The following is an 18,594-nucleotide window of genomic DNA, read 5'->3' as shown; positions in this document are numbered from 1 at the left end:
CCAGCAGTGACGGCCGCGAGCGGGCGGGCAGGCGGGCGGGGACTCGGGTGCGCTCCGGCTCCGGGGCGCAGGGGGCCGATGCCGTAAACTCTAGAGAACGGCGCCTTCCTTCCGCCCGTATTGCCGGAGACAGCCGCGCACTCCAAAAGGACGCGGCCGGGCGCCAGCGAGAAAAGGCGGAGTAAAGGGGGAAAGGGCGGGTAGAAAGAAAGGCTGCAAATTCCAGGCCTTCACCCTGGGAGGCACTGAGCAGTTGGAGCGGAAAAGAATTGCCTGATATCTTATTCTATCATCAGACAGCCTTTGTTTGTAAGAGAGGTGGATTTCTTTTTATTATTTTTTCAATAAAAGTTTTAATTGAATCACTGGGATTTGCGGTTACAAAGTTGGTCATGACTGAGTTGCTGTCATACAATGTGCAACCTCCATCCCTTCACCAGTGCATATTTCCCATCACTAATGGTCCCAGTTTCTCTTCTGCTCTTCCCCTGTCCTTCCCAGTCCCTCTATGACATTTTTCTTCTCTTCTTTCTCTTCTCTGTCTCTGTCTGTTTCTCTGCACACACACACACACACACACACACACACACACACAATCCTGAGTCACTGTGGTTTGCAATATTGTAACTGAAAGGGTATCACTTTACCTCTTTTCAGCCAGCAGTTCTTGCCCAGTGACTATTTTCAATTCTCATTATCATTGCTCGCTTTTCTGTCCTAACTTCACTCCCCTCCTTTTTGTGGCAAGTCCTACCATGGACTGGTCCTCCTGGCCCTCATCTCTATTGTCTGTGGGTATTATTACCATGCTACCTTTTTTTTTTCTTTTTAGAGATAGAGAGAACTTAGTTTCTGGATCAGCAAAATAACACAGTGGGTAAAGCTTTTGCCTGGCATGTGGCAATCTTGGGTTGTATCCATAACACCATATATGCTTCCGGGAGCCCTGAAGCGCTGAAAGGATCCCTGGGCACTACCAATGCACCACCAAAACAAACAAAAGAGATAGTGGTACTTCCAATCTAAAGTATGGGAAAATGCAATGCAGTTTAGAATCTATGACCTAGAGCAGGTGACAGTCACTGAAAACTCAGCCATATTTCTGTTCCAGTTTCTTTACAGAAGCTGTTTCATTTACTATTGATGGTGAACAAGTATTCTTGTATTCTTGTTTTAGAGATGAGAGGAAGAAGCCAAGGAGGTCACAGAGCTTTGTTTTGTTGTTGTTTTGTTTGGTGCTACAACCTACTGTACTCAGGAGTTTCTCCTGGCTCTGTGCTCAAAAAATTACTCCTGGTGGGTTCCAGGGACCATATGAGATGCTGGGAATTGAACCCAGTTCGGCTGTGTGCAAGGCAAACAAACACGCCACACACTTTGCAATCGTTCAAGCCCCAGAGCTTTGAAATAGAAAAAGAAAATCCCATGATCCACAGAATCTGGATGATACTATTAGTCCGTGTAGCCAAGAGCTGGTCAGGTGCTAAGAGCTCCTTCCTGTGGAAAAAAATCTTCAGATAACTCACATCAAAACACAGCCAACACATGGACATGAGCCAAACCACAAAGATGACCCAACTTCTCCCAGTTTGAGTTAATATAGTGACTTCTGCTTCTCTATCAGTTATATCTTTTAGCTCCAGTCTGGATTTTTTTAAAGGACTTCCAAAAATAGAACTATGTCTACTTCCTTGCAGCAGCCTATACAAAGGAAAACTCTCCTTCCTTAAACTCACTTCAAAATCACCTAAAACAGACCCCAGGCCTGTAAGTTCATTCGATTACTAATTGTCTATGTCTATTTCCAAAAGAAACAAGTTCAATTTATTTAATTCGAGCTGTATTTCTAATGACAGGGCAAAAAGACATTTACAGCAAGTGTGGGTCATGACTGGGACCCAGAAAGTACAATCAAAGACCCTCCCTCTCCAAGACTTCTCCCCTCTATCCTGTACACAGAAACCATAGTGGTCTGACTCTTGACTTGCAGAATTGCTCTATAATTTTGCTGTCCATATGATTATCTGGCACTTGAAAGGTGGTGAACCCAAAATGAGATGTGGGATAAAAAACTCCTAAACATAAGGACCTCTAGAAATACAGTGACAAACAAAAAGAATGTAGGGTATTTCAGTAATACTTTTTGTTACATGTTGAAATGATATTTCTTATATTAAAGTAAATACTAAAATCCATTTTAAATGTGCCACATTTTAATAAGACAATACTTATATGGTTCTTATGATATTTCACTTGAGAATCACCCAAGAAGTGTTTAAGGGACTGGGGGCCATTCCTGGCAATTCTTGGCCCTCTGGACTGGCCATCAATGCAAGATCCTGAGGACACTGTGCTTTTGGGGTCTCCAATGTGAGATTACCAAAGCAACTTTGGGGGATGCTCAGTGGCCTCCAGGATTATACCTAACAGATGCTCAGGGGACATTGTGGTACTGGGTATTGAACCAGGAAACCCATGTAATGCATATGCCTTAATCCTACACTATTTAGGGGGACACACCCAGAAATGTTCAGAGGTTATCCTAGCTCTGAGTTCAGGAATCACTACTGGTGGGGTACAGGGAACCATATCGGATGCCTGGTTGGCGACATGCAAGGCCAGCATGCTAAGCTCTGCACTATCGCTCTGGCCCCAACCTGGTACTATTTTTAATTAGACAATGCTGCCCTGCTTCTTTATTATTTTGACACTGGTATCTATTCATTGATGTATTTATTCTCTATTAAACAAATATGTATTGTTTATCTATTACATGTAGTATGTTAACAAGAGGAATAAGCCCCAGTTTTTGCAATGTATGTACAGTTGAGTAACTAGACAAGATACCAGGCAACCTTTCTCAAACCACAAATTCATATTGAGAACTATTCTACATGCAGATGCCCTCAAATCAACAAGTTTTAAAAATACATGGGGCTGGTGAATATATAGTACAGTGGTAGGGCATTGCACGAGGCCAACCCTGGAGACGGTGATTTGATTCCCAGCATCCCAAACCTTGAGCTTGCCATGGGCAATTTATGAGTGCAGAGCTAAAAGTAACCCCTGAGTGCAGCCTGGTGTGGCCAAAAAAGAACAACAAAAAATATACTTATAAAAATTGTGCAGTCTGGCAGTTTATAAAATATAAAGCTAAATAAAGACCAAAGGTCCCACAAAGAAGTCAAAAGTCCCTCAACCCTTCAAATCTATATGCCAGTATATGAACCACATAATAATGAGCAAAATAAATAATGAAATTGCATAGTACTTTAAAAACTGTTAAGGGTTGTGAAAGAAAAGAAAAATTGGAAAGTAACAGAAACTTGAGGTAGAAAATGGGGGTTTCAGTGTTAGGAAGGATAGTGCATAGATCTGAAGCCACTGCACATGCTGCCTTTAAGAACTGGAGCTCATTACGTGCTAAGCTCACAGCTGTTAGTTTTCTGCAGCTTCAGGTGTTCTCTCTAGGGCAGGGAGCCTCTTAGCTTGGCCCTACCCTTCATGGAGCAGCAGAAATTCAGTTTTAGAATCAAGAAGCACTGTACTGTTCTGCCCCTGTTCTACCCAGTATAGGACACTTGGATGGGTCATACTTGCTCCAGAGTTCTCTTCTGAGTGGGATAAGACTTTGTCAGGCCTTGAATGCAACTGACTGCCTTTTAGCATCCGTCTCTATCTTCACATCTGATTTTGGAGACTATGACCTGAGACAGATAGCAGGAAGGACCTTTTGTAGAAAGTAAAATTTGAGCAGAGAAAAGCAGGCGTGCTGGTGCAGCAGAAGAGGAAGCAGCAAAGGTTAAGAATCCTTCAGAGTAAAACTATGACTGGGTTGGCAGCAGGGTTGTAAAAAAGGGCAAGGCTGCTGGTTGCAGAGTAAGTAAACCTAATGAGCAGTGCTAAGAGAAGTAAGGATAGAGGAAAGATGTCAATTCCTGAGCCATAGTAAGACTTGATTTTTATTTTAAATAACATGGGAAGTGGCTGGAAGTCTTTGGGAAGAGAACTGGATAGCTACCTGCCTTCAGGTTTAAAAGACAAAAGTATCAGGAAAATGATGAAACGAAAATAATTGAAAAATGACGCTGAGGGGCAGGAGGGACATTACAGATTGGAGAGTGTTTGGCTTTACATGTAGCTTACCTGGATTTGATCCTCTGCAGCCCATTTGGTCTGAGCTTGTCTGGAGTAATTCCTGAGTGCAGAGCTAGGACAGGAATAACTTCTGAGGAATATCGGGTGTGGCCAGAGAGAATTCAGGGTGAGTAATTGGAAAAACAGAGTTACTATAACTGATCTGAGAAAAAAGGTGAGATGGGAACTTTGGTTTTAGACACAGGAAGCTAAAGAGGCTAACCTCCAGGTAGAAATGTGTTTCGATAGTTAGGTACCATTTATGCAAACACAACTATCTAGTGGAGATGTCTGGACTGCAGGCAGAACTTTGGGGTTTGTAGGTTCATGAGTGGATTGCACCAGTCATAACCTGGCAGAGAAAGCTCAAATCCACTAATGCACAACAGAGGAAAGAATCCAGGTTGTTCCCCTCCTCAACCTTAAAGTGTTACAGAAATCTGACCAAGACGGGACCAAAGTGATGGTGCAGTGGGTAGGGCATTTGCCTTGTAAGCAGTCACCCTGGGTTTGATTTCCAACATCCCATATAGTCCCCCTAGCCAGCCAGGTGTGATTCTTGAGTACAGAGTCAGATGTGGCCCCAAAACAAAACACAAAATATATCTGACCAAGAAGCAGATTGACACCTTGAGAAGTCAGAGGAGGGTCAACAGTTTTAATTTATACATGCTAACTCTTCCTGGCTATGGCCAAAAAGGGTCAAGACATGAATGCAATTCACAAAGAGCCTATTTACGGTTTATAGCCTAGTTACAGGAAATGTGTTTCTGGGGAAAACATTTTTTGTTGGTGGCCGCCGGGCTCTGGGGCCTGTTTGTTCCAAGCTCTGGTGGCCTGCACTCCTCCCCCCAGCACCTGAGAGCTGGTCGCTGCAGGACTCCGGGACCTGTTCTTTCCAAGCTCAGGTCCCCTACCAACATTTTTCATTTAACATACACAATGGTTGCTATTATGGTCAATAACATAGATAAAATCAATATAAATAGTGGTTGATTTGCTAATGCTCCCAAATGTGCCTACAGTCATTTACTAAAAGTTTCTGTGACCAGTTCCTGTTCAAGCAACCTGATCACACTTGTTCCCTTCCTCTGTTCTTTTCGATTTAGGGGACACATGTGGCACTGCTCAGGGATTACTGTGCATACAGAAGTCATTCCTTGCAAGCTCAGGGGTCCATATGGGATGCTATGGATCAAACTCAGGTCAGTCATGTGCAAAGCAAAGCCCTCCTGACTGTACTATCACTCTAGTCCCAAACATATCTTTGTTCTTATCATACCTTTGTTATTTATTATTCATTCATTTTTGCTCAGCTCCTACAATGAGCTGTTCAGAGTCCTGCCTCTAGTTCTATTACTTCTGTCTCTAAATTTCCTGTCTCTAAAGTCAGAACTGTGATAGTGAAGACATTTATAGGCACTCTTATCTAAACATTTTAAAATCAGTTCTTTGGCCACATGTCCTGAGTCAGTGTTTATAGTCTGCAAGCAGGAAAAAAATCATCACCAGAAATACTCAAAGTGAACAACAAGGAGGTGGAAATCATTGGGAGTTATCTTGATAGCTGCTATCAATTTATTATTATTATTATTATTATTATTATTATTATTATTATTATGATCACATTCGGTGGCACTCGGGTTACTCCTGGCTCTGTTCTCAGAAATCGCTCCTGGCAGGCACGGAGGACCATATGGGTTGCGGGGATTCAAACCACCATTGGTCCTGGGTGGGGCTCTTTCAAAGCAAACGCCTTACTGCTGTGCTATCTCTCGGGTTCCATGCTCCCATCTTTATAAAATGTTTGTGCCGGGACTGTACTAATATTACTGTGACTGTAAGAAAGAATTTTCAGTAGTAAACTATATTAGCCAATTTAATTATCAGATCCATTTTCTACATAGCTCTAGTAACTCATTTTAATTGTTGTCATTTTTTCCTCATTTGGTGGGGGCTCACTTGATATTGCTCATAGCTTACTCCTGGCTCAATGCTCAGGAATCATGGAGCTCCAGAGGACCACATGGGGTGCAGAGAACTGAACTTAGGTTGGCCACCTACAAGGCAAGTGCCCTACTCACTGAACTATCTTTCTCATTCCTGTGATTCCTGTTTCCCCATTACTTACTTAATGTATTCACATAAATATTTTATATATTTATAATTGAGTGATTTCTATGTTCAGTTTTGCCACCTTCTATCGAACTCCTTCATACTTTTTGCCCCTTACACACTCTTACTTAGGCAGTCCAAGTCCCTTATTATTGCAGTCCCAATGAAAGAGTATATTTTGGATTGGCTTTGTTCATCCCCTGCTTTTTCTTTTCTTTATCCTATGCATAAATTGTGAACATCTACTATTTTTGTCTTTTTCCTCCCTCTGACTGTGCACAGCATTATAATCTCTAGCTACATTCACATTGTAAAGAAAAACCCACATTTTGGATATTCATTAAAAAACTGGACATTGAGCTTTTGTATTATCCAGAAATACCTAGGGATATACCCCAGGATTACAAAAACACAATATAACAATGCCCTCTGCATTCCTATGTTCATAGCAGCACTATTTACACTAGTCAAAATCTGGGAACAACCCATATGCACAACAACAGATGAGTGGCTAAAGAAATTGTGTTATACAATGAAATACTCTGCAGCTATGAGAAAATGAAGTTACAAAATTTGCCTATACATGGATAGATATGGAGACTATTATGTTGTGTGAAATAAGTCAGAGGGAAATAGATAAATACAGAATAGTCTCACTCATCTGTGGGATTTAAGAAAAATAAAAGATAATATAGTATTAATATTCAGAGACAAGAAAAATGAGGGCCAGAAGGGCCACCCCTTGATATGAAGCTTACCAAAGAGTGGAAAATGCAGTTACAGAAATAACTACACTAACAACTATCATGACAATGATAGAGAGAAATGCAATGCCTGTCTCGAAGACAGGCAGGGGATGAGGAAGGAGGGAAATGGAGGGACATTGGTGGAAGGAAAGTAGTACTGGTGAAGAGGGTGTGGCCATTTTATGGCTGAAACCCTATTACAAACAAGTTTGTAACCAGGATTCTTTTTTTTTTTTTTGTGGTTTTTGGGTCACACCCGGCAGTGCTCAGGGGTTACTCCTGGCTCCATGCTCAGAAATTGCTCCTGGCAGGCACGGGGGACCATATGGGACGCTGGGATTCGAACCGATGACCTCTTGCATGAAAGGCAAATGCCTTACCTCCATGCTATCTCTCCAGCCCTGTAACCAGGATTCTTAAATAAAGAAATTACTTGCAATAAAAAAAAAGTATAGAGTCAAGCAAAAAGAGAGAGAGAGAGAGAGAGAGAGAGAGAGAGAGAGAGAGAGAGAGACTATATTTTATCTTTTCTTACAGTTGAGTAATATTCCATTGTGCGTAGAAAGGTCACATTTTTGGGGGGGACACACCTGGTAGATCTCAGAGCTTACTCCTCGCTCTGTGCTCATGGATCCTCGCTCTGTGCTCATGGATCACTCCTGGTGGACTTAGGAGACCATATTGTGTGCTGGGGATCAAACTCTAGTTGGCTGCATGCAAAGCAAGCACCTACTTGCTGTACTATTGCTACAGCCTTAGTACCACATCTTCTGTATCTACTCCTTTGTCAGCGGACATCTGGCTTTTTCCCATAACTTGGCTATTTGTAAATAGCACTGCAATAGATGAAGGAATTTGTCATTTTGAACTCCTGTTTTTATATATTGCAGACAGATATGTAAGTGTACTTTTAGTATTTCGAAAAACATGCTTACTGATTTCCAAAGAGACTGAGTCAGTTACATTTCCAGAAATGTATAAAGGCAATTGTTTGAGAGCTTTGTGATAGACATGAGACCACATCTCATTGTAGTACTGATTTGCATTTTCGTGACATCAGTAGAGAGAAGTATTTTTTTAAAAATTTTGCCCGTTGTTCACTTATATGTCTTTGGGAAAGTCTCTTCTGTCCATTTAAAATGTTTTATTTTTTGCTGCTTGAATTTTTAAAGTTCTCCATACAAATTGTGTAGCAGTCTCTTGTATGAAGTGTCAATATTTCCCCCTGTCTTCCCCATTACTGATGGCCTCTTTTGCTGTGCTAAATTGTTCCCTGTGACGTCTATGGTCCAGGTTGTCTATTTTCGAACTTGTTTTCCTTGTTAGAAGGAATCCCCAAAGACTTCAGTGAAGTCAGCAGTATGGAATGTTTTGCTTATGATTTCTTCTTTGTCCTTTATAATTTCTGGTCTGAACCCATGCGTCTTAAATCCACTGCATTAATTTTTATCCTCATTCCTAGATTGTGGTCTCATTTTCTTTTTACCCAGCACCCTTTATTATATTTTTAAACAGTGAAATGGTTTTGTTGGTTTGTCCTTTTTGCTTTGTTTTAACGAGAAAGGAATTTAAAAGAAAAAAAACGGACAGGATTAAGAACTCAGAAATTCCAACTCCAGCTGTCCCACCAGCCAGCCAGCCTTACTGGCACAGGCAAGAATCAAGTGTGTGTGTGTGTGTATGTCTTACAGGTCTGGCGCCAACTTAGCAGCAGCAGCAGCAGCAGCCACGCCCCGTGAGCTCTGATCACGCCCCCTTTATAACAGGCCACTCCCCCAACCTTTCCCTTCCCCGCCCTCCTAGTTCCGGAACTCTGTGTGACTCGGTTGCTGTATCGGGGGGGGCGCGGTGTTACTGCGACACTTGCCCGCCTGTGCGACTTCCGTCGCCCTTCCCTGTTTCCGGCATCATGGCTTCGGGACTCGCCAGGTTACTGTGGACGGGGCCTCGCTGCCTCCTGGCGCCCGCGGCCCCCACTGGGCTCCGCCCGCCGGTTCGGGGAGTGAAGAAAGGCTTCCGCGCCGCCTTCCGCTTCCAGAAGGAGCTGGAGCGCTGGCGTCTGCTCCGCTGTCCCCCGCCGCCCCAGCGCCGGTAGGGGCATCCCCGGGGGCTGCATAGGAGAGGCGGGTCGTGGCGGCAGGCCCGGCCCGAACCGTGGCTGTTGGGGGGCCGTCCCGGGAACCTGGCACCCCGCACATACGCACTTTAGGGAACCACGAGCCGCTGTCTCGAGCGAAAGGATCGTGCTTTAGGGTTTGCTCAAGAGACTAGGGTCTTCTTGGCCTTATCCCCCCGACTCTTGCAGCTTAGTTTAGCTTGGCATCGCTTTCATCTTCTGGGTCATATTGATTGTTCTTCGAGTCAGTGCAAAGCGATCTGCCTATTTCTTTTCTTTTTTTGGGGGGGGGGCATCACACAAGGGTTACTCCTGGCTCTACACTCAGAAATCACTCCTGGCAGGCTCGGGTGACCATATGGGATGCCGGGATTCGAACCACCGACCTTCTGCATGCAAGGCAAATGCACTACCTCCATGCTATCTCTCCTGCCCCATACCTGTTTCTTTTGATGACTCCATGTATGTGGAGTTTGCCATGATTACTGAGGAATGATCAGCACAGCCATAATGATCTTACAGCCATTTATTTACTCCTTTGGGAATTTGGTACTAGGTTTGGATAGCTACCTTAATACGCCTTAAACCCCCCAGAAAAGATTCCGTTTTATGCACGCATAAAATGCATAGGTATAGAAATTCATATACCAATACTCTTTCCACGCAGAGCATTATATTTTTAATGATTATGTGTGTTTGTGTGTGTGTGGGTTGTGGTCATACTTGGTGATACTCAGGCGTTACTCCTGGCTCTGAATTCAGAAAACACTCCTAGCAGGCTCGGGGGACCATATGGGAAACTAGGACTTGAACCACCAGTCTGTCCTGGGTTGGGCGTGTGCCAAAGGCCCTACGTCTGTGCTATATTTCTCTGGCCCTTAATAATTCTTTTTTAAGCGGAAATTAGTATATTTACATTTCTTTCATTATCGTGAGGTCAGTCATCTCAGGCTTTAATACTCTGTAATTTCAGGTCTTAAATCTATGTCATGTAGATTATGAATATTTTGTCTTTGGCCACACCGGCTAAGTGTGTAGGGGTTTACTACTTGTACCATATGGGATGTCCGGGAATAAACCCAGGTTAGTTGCTTGCAAGGCAAACTCCCTACCTTCTGTACTATCACTCTAGTCCCAGAAGGCAAACATTTTCAATGATAACATCAAATAACATCATGCTCCTGTGTTCATTCACCTTCTCATTCTGTCTCCGTCTTCACATTTAAAGCTCAGAGAAGCCCAACTGGGATTACCATGCTGAGATCCAAGCCTTCGGACCTCGATTGCAGGAATCCTTCTCCTTGGACTTCCTCAAAACCGCCTTTGTTAATAGATGCTATATTCAAAGCGAAGAAGCCAAGCGCCAGAAACTGGGAGTGGAGAAAGCTGCAACTCTCTTGAATTTGAAAGACAATCAGGAGTTGGCTGAACAAGGGACCTCCTTTGCACAAATGTGTCTCACCCAGTATCTGGAGGATGGCTATCCAGACTTGCCAGCTGAAGGTGTGAGGAGCCTCGTAGACTTTCTCACTGGGGAGGAAATCGTATGTCACGTCGCTAGGAACTTGGCTGTGGAGCAGCTGACACTGAGTGCAGAGTTCCCCGTCCCCCCCACTGTGCTACAGCGGACTTTCTTTGCGGTCATTGGCGCCCTTTTGCAGAGCAGCGGGCATGAGCGGGCTGCACTCTTCATTAGGGTAAGTGATAGCTGAATGCACCTTCTCTGCTGGTCAAGAACAAGGTGGACAGAAGGAAACCTTTTTTTTTTTTTTCGGGATTTATTTGTTCCTGATGTCACCATGCAAAACTCGCAGGTGACTTTTTTCTCCTGGGACCCAAACTGGGACCTACACCACTGGGCTGAGGGCTCAGGGAAAGAGGAGAAAGAATTTTTTTTTTATACATTGATGTATACTGTAGGCCAGTTTAGTGTTTTTTTGAGTTTAATTTAAAATGAAATATTCCAGTAGGCACTGTGTCTTATGCCAGAACTCTTTTAACTATATTCCTTGTCCTGGGTATAGGCCACTTCTTCTTGCAGCTTCTGGTGTTCTGGATGGGAATCTTTTAAAATGTAATTCCTTGGGGTCAAAGAGACAGTACAGGGAGTAAAAGGCTTGTCTTGCAACACAGCAGGCCCAGGTTTGATCTCCAGCACTGCATATGGTCCCTTGAGCACTGCTAGGAGTGATCCCTGAGCAGAGTCAGGAGTAAGCCCTAAGTGTAGTGGAAGCCTCATACCCCAGTCCTGGGGGGATCGGGGAACATGGATCTGGAAGCAATGTGAAACAAGAAATAATCTACACAGGTTAGGAAGAAAGATAAAACAGGTTCAGGAACTTCTACCACAGGCTATCTGCAAACAGGCTAAGGGTACCGGCAGGCAGACAGGCTAGCAGTGGAACCAAAATCAGAAGTCTTTCTGACCTGAGGTCTAATAGGAAGAGTAGGACCATCCCCATGGGTGGAGAGTAGGGGGCCAGTCCAGAGGTACTTCCTGTCCAGGTGAGACAAGCACATGCAAAGAAAAATTTTCCTAAATAAAGTAGGAACTGGTTACTCCAACACCTGAGCACTTCAGGATATGGCCAAAAAACAGAAAGGAAAGAATAGAATTAGTATTTTGCAAGTTCCACAGTGGGCTGCAAGGATTTTTATGTCTTGGATGTAAGTTCTGGTTCTACTCCTTCAAGCTTCTCTTGCCAGCACGTTACTTTTCAGCAAATAACGTCTTTACCTGCCAATTGATCATATACTTCAAATTGGAGTCTTCAAGCTTCTAGAAATAGTTTTTGGTTACAGTACATGAGGCAGATAGAGTGGAATAAGGTAGAGGATAAAGAGAGTGGGAACTCCAAGGAGGCAGCCCTTATCTTTGGGAAAGCTGGGGAAATGGTACAGAAGGGCATTCCAGGAAGAAGCTCTTTGGATGGGTTTGTGATTGGGGAGCCAGATTTTGTGTTCCCAGTTTGTATTGTATCTGGGGAAGTAATAGTAGGTGAGTCTGGATCTTTAAGAGCTATAAAAGATTATAAATATATTATTTCTTAATTGAAAAGCAATGTTGGGGATCAAACCTGGGTCAGCTTTATATAAAGCAAGCATACTACCTGCTGTCATCTCTCTCCCCAAGGATGACTTTTTAAACCTGTCCTCCTCAGACTCAGATTGGGATCAGCATTAGCATCTCTCTAAGCTCCTTATTCAGGTTCTCCCACAAATGAGTGAGAGACTATAGAGATGAGGGCCTAGAGGACCAGTCCATGGTAGGAAGCTTGCCAAAAATAGCAGGAGGATGCAGTTAGGGCAGAGAAGGGACCACAATGAAAGTGCTAGTTAGAAGTGGTCACTCTGAACAAGAACTGGATGCTGAAAGGAGATAAAGTGATATGCATGATACCCCTTCAGCAACTATATTGCAAACAACAGTGTCTAGTTGGAAAAAGGGGGAGAGGGGCCAGGAGAGAAGAGAGGGGAGAGAGAAAGAATGAAAATGTCTGACACAGGCAAGGGAGAGGGCAGTAGGCAAGGGCTGGAAGGAAACTGGAACATAGGTGGGAAAAGTGCACAGGTGAAGGGTTTTATACATTATAAGACTGAAACTCAATCATGGACAATTTTGTAGCAAAAAAGAAAAGAAAAGAAAATGAGATCGCAAACAAAAGTAATTTAAAATATACTTCCTATGAAATAAACATATAAATTACAACAAAACACCCCATAGTCTATATGCACAAGCCAACAACAAAAGCTAAACGATTGCATTTGCCTGGAATTATATCAGTTTACATTCAAATCTGAAAATGAAATTCAGATTCTTGGGCATCACTTAAGGTAGATTTAACCAGAAAGAATATCTGGAAGCAATTCCAAGGAATCTGAAAATTTTGCATCTAAAATTTGAGCAGTACCCTTAGTAATGTTAGGTGGTATGTATTTTATGGACTTAGAAAGGCCTGTGTGAGACTGGTAGAAGAGTTTCGGTTTGGGGCTATACTTGTGGTGCTTGGGCATCACTCCTTAGTGATACTCTGGGACAGAATCAGGTTTTCTGCATGCAAAGTATGTGCTCTCCAGCCTGTTGATCTGTTGATCTTGACCCCAGCTGAAGCAATTCTACGTAGTTTCTGTAATCAAATAAGCTTTTTAGAGATATTTTTTAAAATACATTTTATACTCTGGGGAGATGAAACTGGAATATTCAATTTATACCTTTAATGAAAGTTATAGTAAACTAGAAAGACAGGAACCAATAGAAAAAGATTTCAGAGAGGCATAGTAATTGATTACCCCTCCCCAAACAGATTTCTTTTTATATGTATCCTACTAACAGTGTAGCTTTTCCCTTTCTCTTCTGTATGACATAAGTATCTATGTCTCATAAGACATTCTTTTTTGTCTGTTAGAGAACTCCAGCCACTAATGAGAATGGACTTACATTTTTTATTAATAAAGCAGAGATAAGAGTTCTGTTGCTAGGTGAAATGTAATGAAATTTGACTGTATTATATGAGCTTAGGGATTTTTTGTTTTGTTTTTGTTTTTGGGTCACACCCAGCAGCACTCAGGGGATACTCCTGGTTCCGTGCTCAGAAATCACTCCTGGCAGGCTCAGGGAACCATATGGGATGCCGGGATTTGAATCACTGTCCTTCTGCATGCAAGGCAAATGCCTTACCTCCATCTCTCCGGCCCCGGGATTTTTTTTTTTATCTTTTTAAACTTCTCTCCTGCCCCATTTGCCCATCTTGTTAGCTGATCCTACATGGGCTTGTTAATTTGAGTCAATAAAGCATTATATTGTGAAAATTAATGTTCTTTACAACACATTTTTATTAGCAAAATTCTTTTCTACTTTGCATGTTCATAATTTGTGTGATTTTTCTTAAATTAAAAATTAGCAGTTGGGTTGGAGAGATAGCATGGAGGTAAGGTGTTTGCCTTACATGCGGAAGGACAGAGGTTTGAATCCAGGTATCCCATATGGTCCCCCATGCCTGCCAGGGGTGATTTCTGAGTGTTGATCCAGGAGTAATCTCTGAGCGCTGATGGGTGTGACCCAAAAACCAAAAAAAAAAAAAAAAAAAAAAAAAAAAAATTAGCAGTCATCGAAGCCAGAGAGATAATCTACACAGTGGCCAATCCAGGACCAAAGATGGTTCAAAATCCCAGCATTCCATATGGTTCCTCTTGCCTGCCAGGAGCGATTTCTGAGCAGATAGCGAGGAGTAACCCCAAAAAGCAGAAACAAAACAAAACAAATTAGTCATCTCGAGTCTTAATAGCTTTATTTTATTATTTTGTTTTTGGATCATACCTAGACATCCTGACTCTGGCTCTGCACTTGGGTTGGCTTCAATCCAAGCCATCCATGTGCAAGACAAATGCCCTTTCCACTGTACTACCTCTCTGGTGCCCGAAGTCATAGTTTTAAAAGGCAGTGTAATGCAGTTGCATATGCAGCCATACAGTCCATGATCTCTGGATTTGAAACAAGTTTGGTGCTTTGGCAGCTTGTGAGGTTCACTTGTGGACTGGGCTAGTTCCTCTGTTGGGAGGTGTTGGGTGTGACTGCTGGCTGCTGTGCCTTCACACAGAAAGGGGAATATCCCCATCCCATTCCCAGAAGGCCCCAGAATTATTAGCCTAGACCAGTTTACCTGGGAAGATTCAATGCTGTCATGTTCTTTTCAAGGTTAATTGTGCAGTTGGGCCATTTCTCTGCTGGCAAGTTGGCACATGTGGATGGGGACTCCTCACATATTTCTAAATGAGTTTTTAAAAAATTTTTCTTGTTTTAGGGCCCTATAAATAGCACAGTGGGGAGGGCATGTACCTTGCATGTGGCTGACCTAAATTTGATCCCTAGTACCCCACATGGTCCCCTTAGCACCATCAGGAGTAAGTCCTGAGCAAAGGGCCAGCCAGGTTACTCCTGGCTGGTGAGCTCTCCCAATATTTTTTTTCTTGGTTCATAAGAAAACCCCAAAGCAACAACAAAACAAACAAGGAAATACAAACCCCACAATTTGAGAATAATACTGTCTTTAATTTCCTATTTAGTTATAAATTTTTGTTAAAAGTAAACTTTGAATCATGATCCTTGTTTTCTATTACCAAATTAAATGGATTCCTTATATTTTCATATGCAGGACTTCTTAATTACTCAAATGACTGGAAAAGAGCTTTTTGAGATTTGGAAGGTAATGAATCCCATGGGACTACTGATAGAAGAATTGAAGAAAAGGAAGATTTCAGCTCCTGAACCTCGACTTACAAGGCAGTCTGGAAGCACAACAGCTCTGCCTTTGTATTTTGTTGGACTGTACTGGTTAGTAAGATTTTCCTCTTTACATACTTTAAAACAGTAATGACAAACTGGCTTTTTTTACAGCTCCACAATATAACATAGCAACAAAATAAAACAACAGCAACAAAAATAATTGTTTTTAAAGGTCTCATCACATGATTATGTGCTATTTCCTTTTCTGGTGGTCATTCTTAGCCAGTGAAAAATAATCTGAGGTTTGTTCACAATAGCTTTTTACCCAACTGTTCATTTTCATTTTAGAATTATTCCCTCATATGCTAGTGTGACAGAGGGGCCAGGGTTGTGGTCCTGGCTGCAGTGCTCACTGCACAGATCTGTCTTTGCTGGATACCACTCACTGTTGCAGTATTGGAAGTCCCCAATGAGTAGAGCCGTCAGGAATAGGCTTAGTGTATGCAGGTAACATCTGTGTACAGGGATCAGACTAAGGGTCTCATGTTTTCAGGCAGATGCTTTTAGCCACTGAATCATCTTCCAAACTCCCAACATTTTTACAATTTTGAATGAGTTTGCTTGTTATCAGGCTTTTCCTTTCCATGTCCCCCATATTTTGCTGTGCCTATACAAACAACAATTGCCACTCTAACACTGTTTTTGCTGTATTTCTTTAACTCTTATCCTTAAAAAAAAAAAAAAAGCCTATTAAACCTTCTGCTAGGCCTTTAATGAGTTAATTGGTGATTCAATGATTTTCAAAAATATACTTGCTACTAAAAAAGAAATGAACAAAATTTTAATGGGATTTATAAAATATGATGAGCTATACATAATTTATATTTGACATGTTATGTTAAAAACAATAGGAAATATCAATTAAAAAAAGTTTGCTTGTTATCATAAAAGAAGTAGGGGGGCTGAAAAGATAGCATGGAGGTAGAGCATTTGCCTTGCATGCAGAAGGACGGTGGTTCGAATCCTGGCATCCCATATGGTCCCCCGTGCCTGCCAGGGGCGATTTCTGAGCATAGAGCCAGGCATAAGCCCTGAGCACTGCTGGGTGTGACCCAAAAACTAAAAACCAGAAAAAAAAAAAAAAAGAAGTGGTAAAGCTGTGGCTTCATTAATTTAAAATAAATAGTTTTAATAATAAATATCTATTTAGACAAAGTTTGCTGGTCTAAGTATCTTTTGAGAATTACAGTGGATTGTAAATATGTAAGATTAAAAAATCATGGTAAGTGTTTTTTAAGATTTAAAACTCAATTTGAAATATGGAACTGATTTGGGTATCTGTCTTAAAATTGATGTGATAGGAGCTAAAGAAATAGTACATGAGTTAAGTTGTTTGCCTTACACATGGTTGATCTCATTTCAGTCCTTAGTACTGCATTATGGTCCCCTATGTACTTTCAGGAGTGATCCCTGAGCACTACTGGGCATGGCCCCAAAGCTAAAATAATTAAAATAGAATGAAAGTTTATATGACAGACTCGAAAGGCTTATAACATATTCTTCAAATTATGATTTTTTTCAAGTTATGATTCAAAATTTTAAAAATTATAGTTTAAGTGTTTATAACAAGATTTAATAACTCTTCCAATCCTCTAATGACTTATGTAGATAAGCCTTGTGATTTTGATTTGAAAAGTATTGTGCATAGTAGACTATTTCTTCTTTTGGAAATATAAACGCTTCTTTGTCTTAGTGCTGTTTTATAAATGACTTTGGAACAAAACTAATTAAGATCCAAAAACCCCATCCAAACAAATCAGTTTTGTTCCTTCTGAGTGCTACTGCGAGAAGAAGATTCAGTAGGCTGTATGGATTTGAGTGCTGAATCTTCTAATGGACTGTGTGATCTCAAGCACTTTGGGTTTTTCTTTGCAGTGATAAGAAGTTGATTGCAGAAGGACCTGGGGAAACAATTCTGGTGGCTGAAGAAGAAGCTGCTCGAGTGGCCCTTCGGAAACTGTACGGGTTCACGGAGAACAGGCGGCCATGGGACTACTCCAATCCCAAAGAGAAGTTCAGAGTAGAAAAGACCCTCGCTGCCAACTAGACAGCCCAAGGAGGTTGCTGCCTCCAGGTTTATAGTGGAGCAACGAAACCAAGGTGTTCAAGCTGGTCATCTCCATGGCCTTCAAACTGGCCTTTGGCCTTTTTACCATGGCCCTATAGCTTCAATTGTTCCTAAGGGGAGCACCTGCAAGTGTTCATTGGAGCAGTTCAGTTTTCTTTTGAGACTTGGATTTTGTCATTTTAATAAATTTCCCCAAGGTTCTTAATTTTATTACTGCATGCAATTTATACAGGTAGGTGTGTGTTATCCTCTTCTAGCTTTGAGACACAATTTAAATCTGTACTTTGGGAACTTTGCTGTAATACCAATTAAAAAATGTATTCTTTCTCTAGCATATTGTAGTTCATTTGATATAACAGTAGTGAACTTACCTTTTTTTGGCTTTGGGGCCACATTTGGTGGTTACTCCTGACTCTGCATTCAGAAATCACTCCTGGCATCTCAGGGGACCATATGAGATGCTGGGGATTGAACCTAGATTGACTGCATGCAAGGCAAACACCCTGCTTGCTGTGCGATCACTCTGGCAATAGTAGTGAACTTTTTTATCAAATAATTTTAGTTAAGATAGTAATGTTGTTCTTTGAAGTCCATTAGAAGTTTATTTAGGGTGCAGATTATAACAGTTATCCAGTATTTACATAAATTATATTTCTGGTTTAAAAATCTGTATATTTCAATGTTATTCATTTTCTATAAATGAATATATATAACTGCTATGTCACAAGCTTCAAAGTATTTTTCTGTAACAACTGTGACTTGGTAGAGAACATTTAAGACTGTATCCTGGTCTTTATTCCTTGCTTTATTTTAGTACTTCGATGCTACCATATTTTCTGGCATATAAGATGACTGGGTGTATAAGACGACCCCCTAATTTTGCAGTTAAAAACATAGGTTTAGGCCTATATTCACTGTATCAGACAGAACGTTCCTGTGCTGCAACTATGTACCACAGTGAGCCAATCACAACAAGCAAAGGTTCAAAGGTTATACTGTAATAGACTTCCTCTCTGACTCTGGCCAATCTGAGCAGGCTTTTTACAGTATAGGCTTTTTACAGGGTTCAGAACATTGTCTAATTTGTATGCATAAAAAGCCTGCTTGGATTGGCTGAGTTAGGCGGTCC

The 18,594-nt window shown here is 41.7% G+C and overlaps 1 protein-coding gene across 1 annotated transcript; it reads left to right on the top strand.

Moving 5' to 3' along the window:
* Positions 1 to 8,907: 8,907 nt before the first annotated feature.
* Positions 8,908 to 17,796, top strand: MRPL44 (mitochondrial ribosomal protein L44). Its single transcript, XM_049768164.1, has 4 exons — positions 8,908 to 9,089; positions 10,343 to 10,811; positions 15,267 to 15,445; positions 17,273 to 17,796. The coding sequence occupies exons 1-4, from the start codon at positions 8,908 to 8,910 to the stop codon at positions 17,442 to 17,444; spliced, it is 1,002 nt and encodes a 333-aa protein (XP_049624121.1). The 3' UTR covers positions 17,445 to 17,796.
* The last annotated feature ends 798 nt before the right edge of the window (positions 17,797 to 18,594 follow it).

The sequence above is a fragment of the Suncus etruscus genome, chromosome 2 (assembly GCF_024139225.1).
Source record: "Suncus etruscus isolate mSunEtr1 chromosome 2, mSunEtr1.pri.cur, whole genome shotgun sequence".
NCBI classification, from domain to species: Eukaryota; Metazoa; Chordata; class Mammalia; order Eulipotyphla; family Soricidae; genus Suncus; species Suncus etruscus.
The sequence above is the reverse complement of the archived record's forward strand: the minus strand, read 5'-3'. Positions and strand labels throughout refer to the sequence as shown.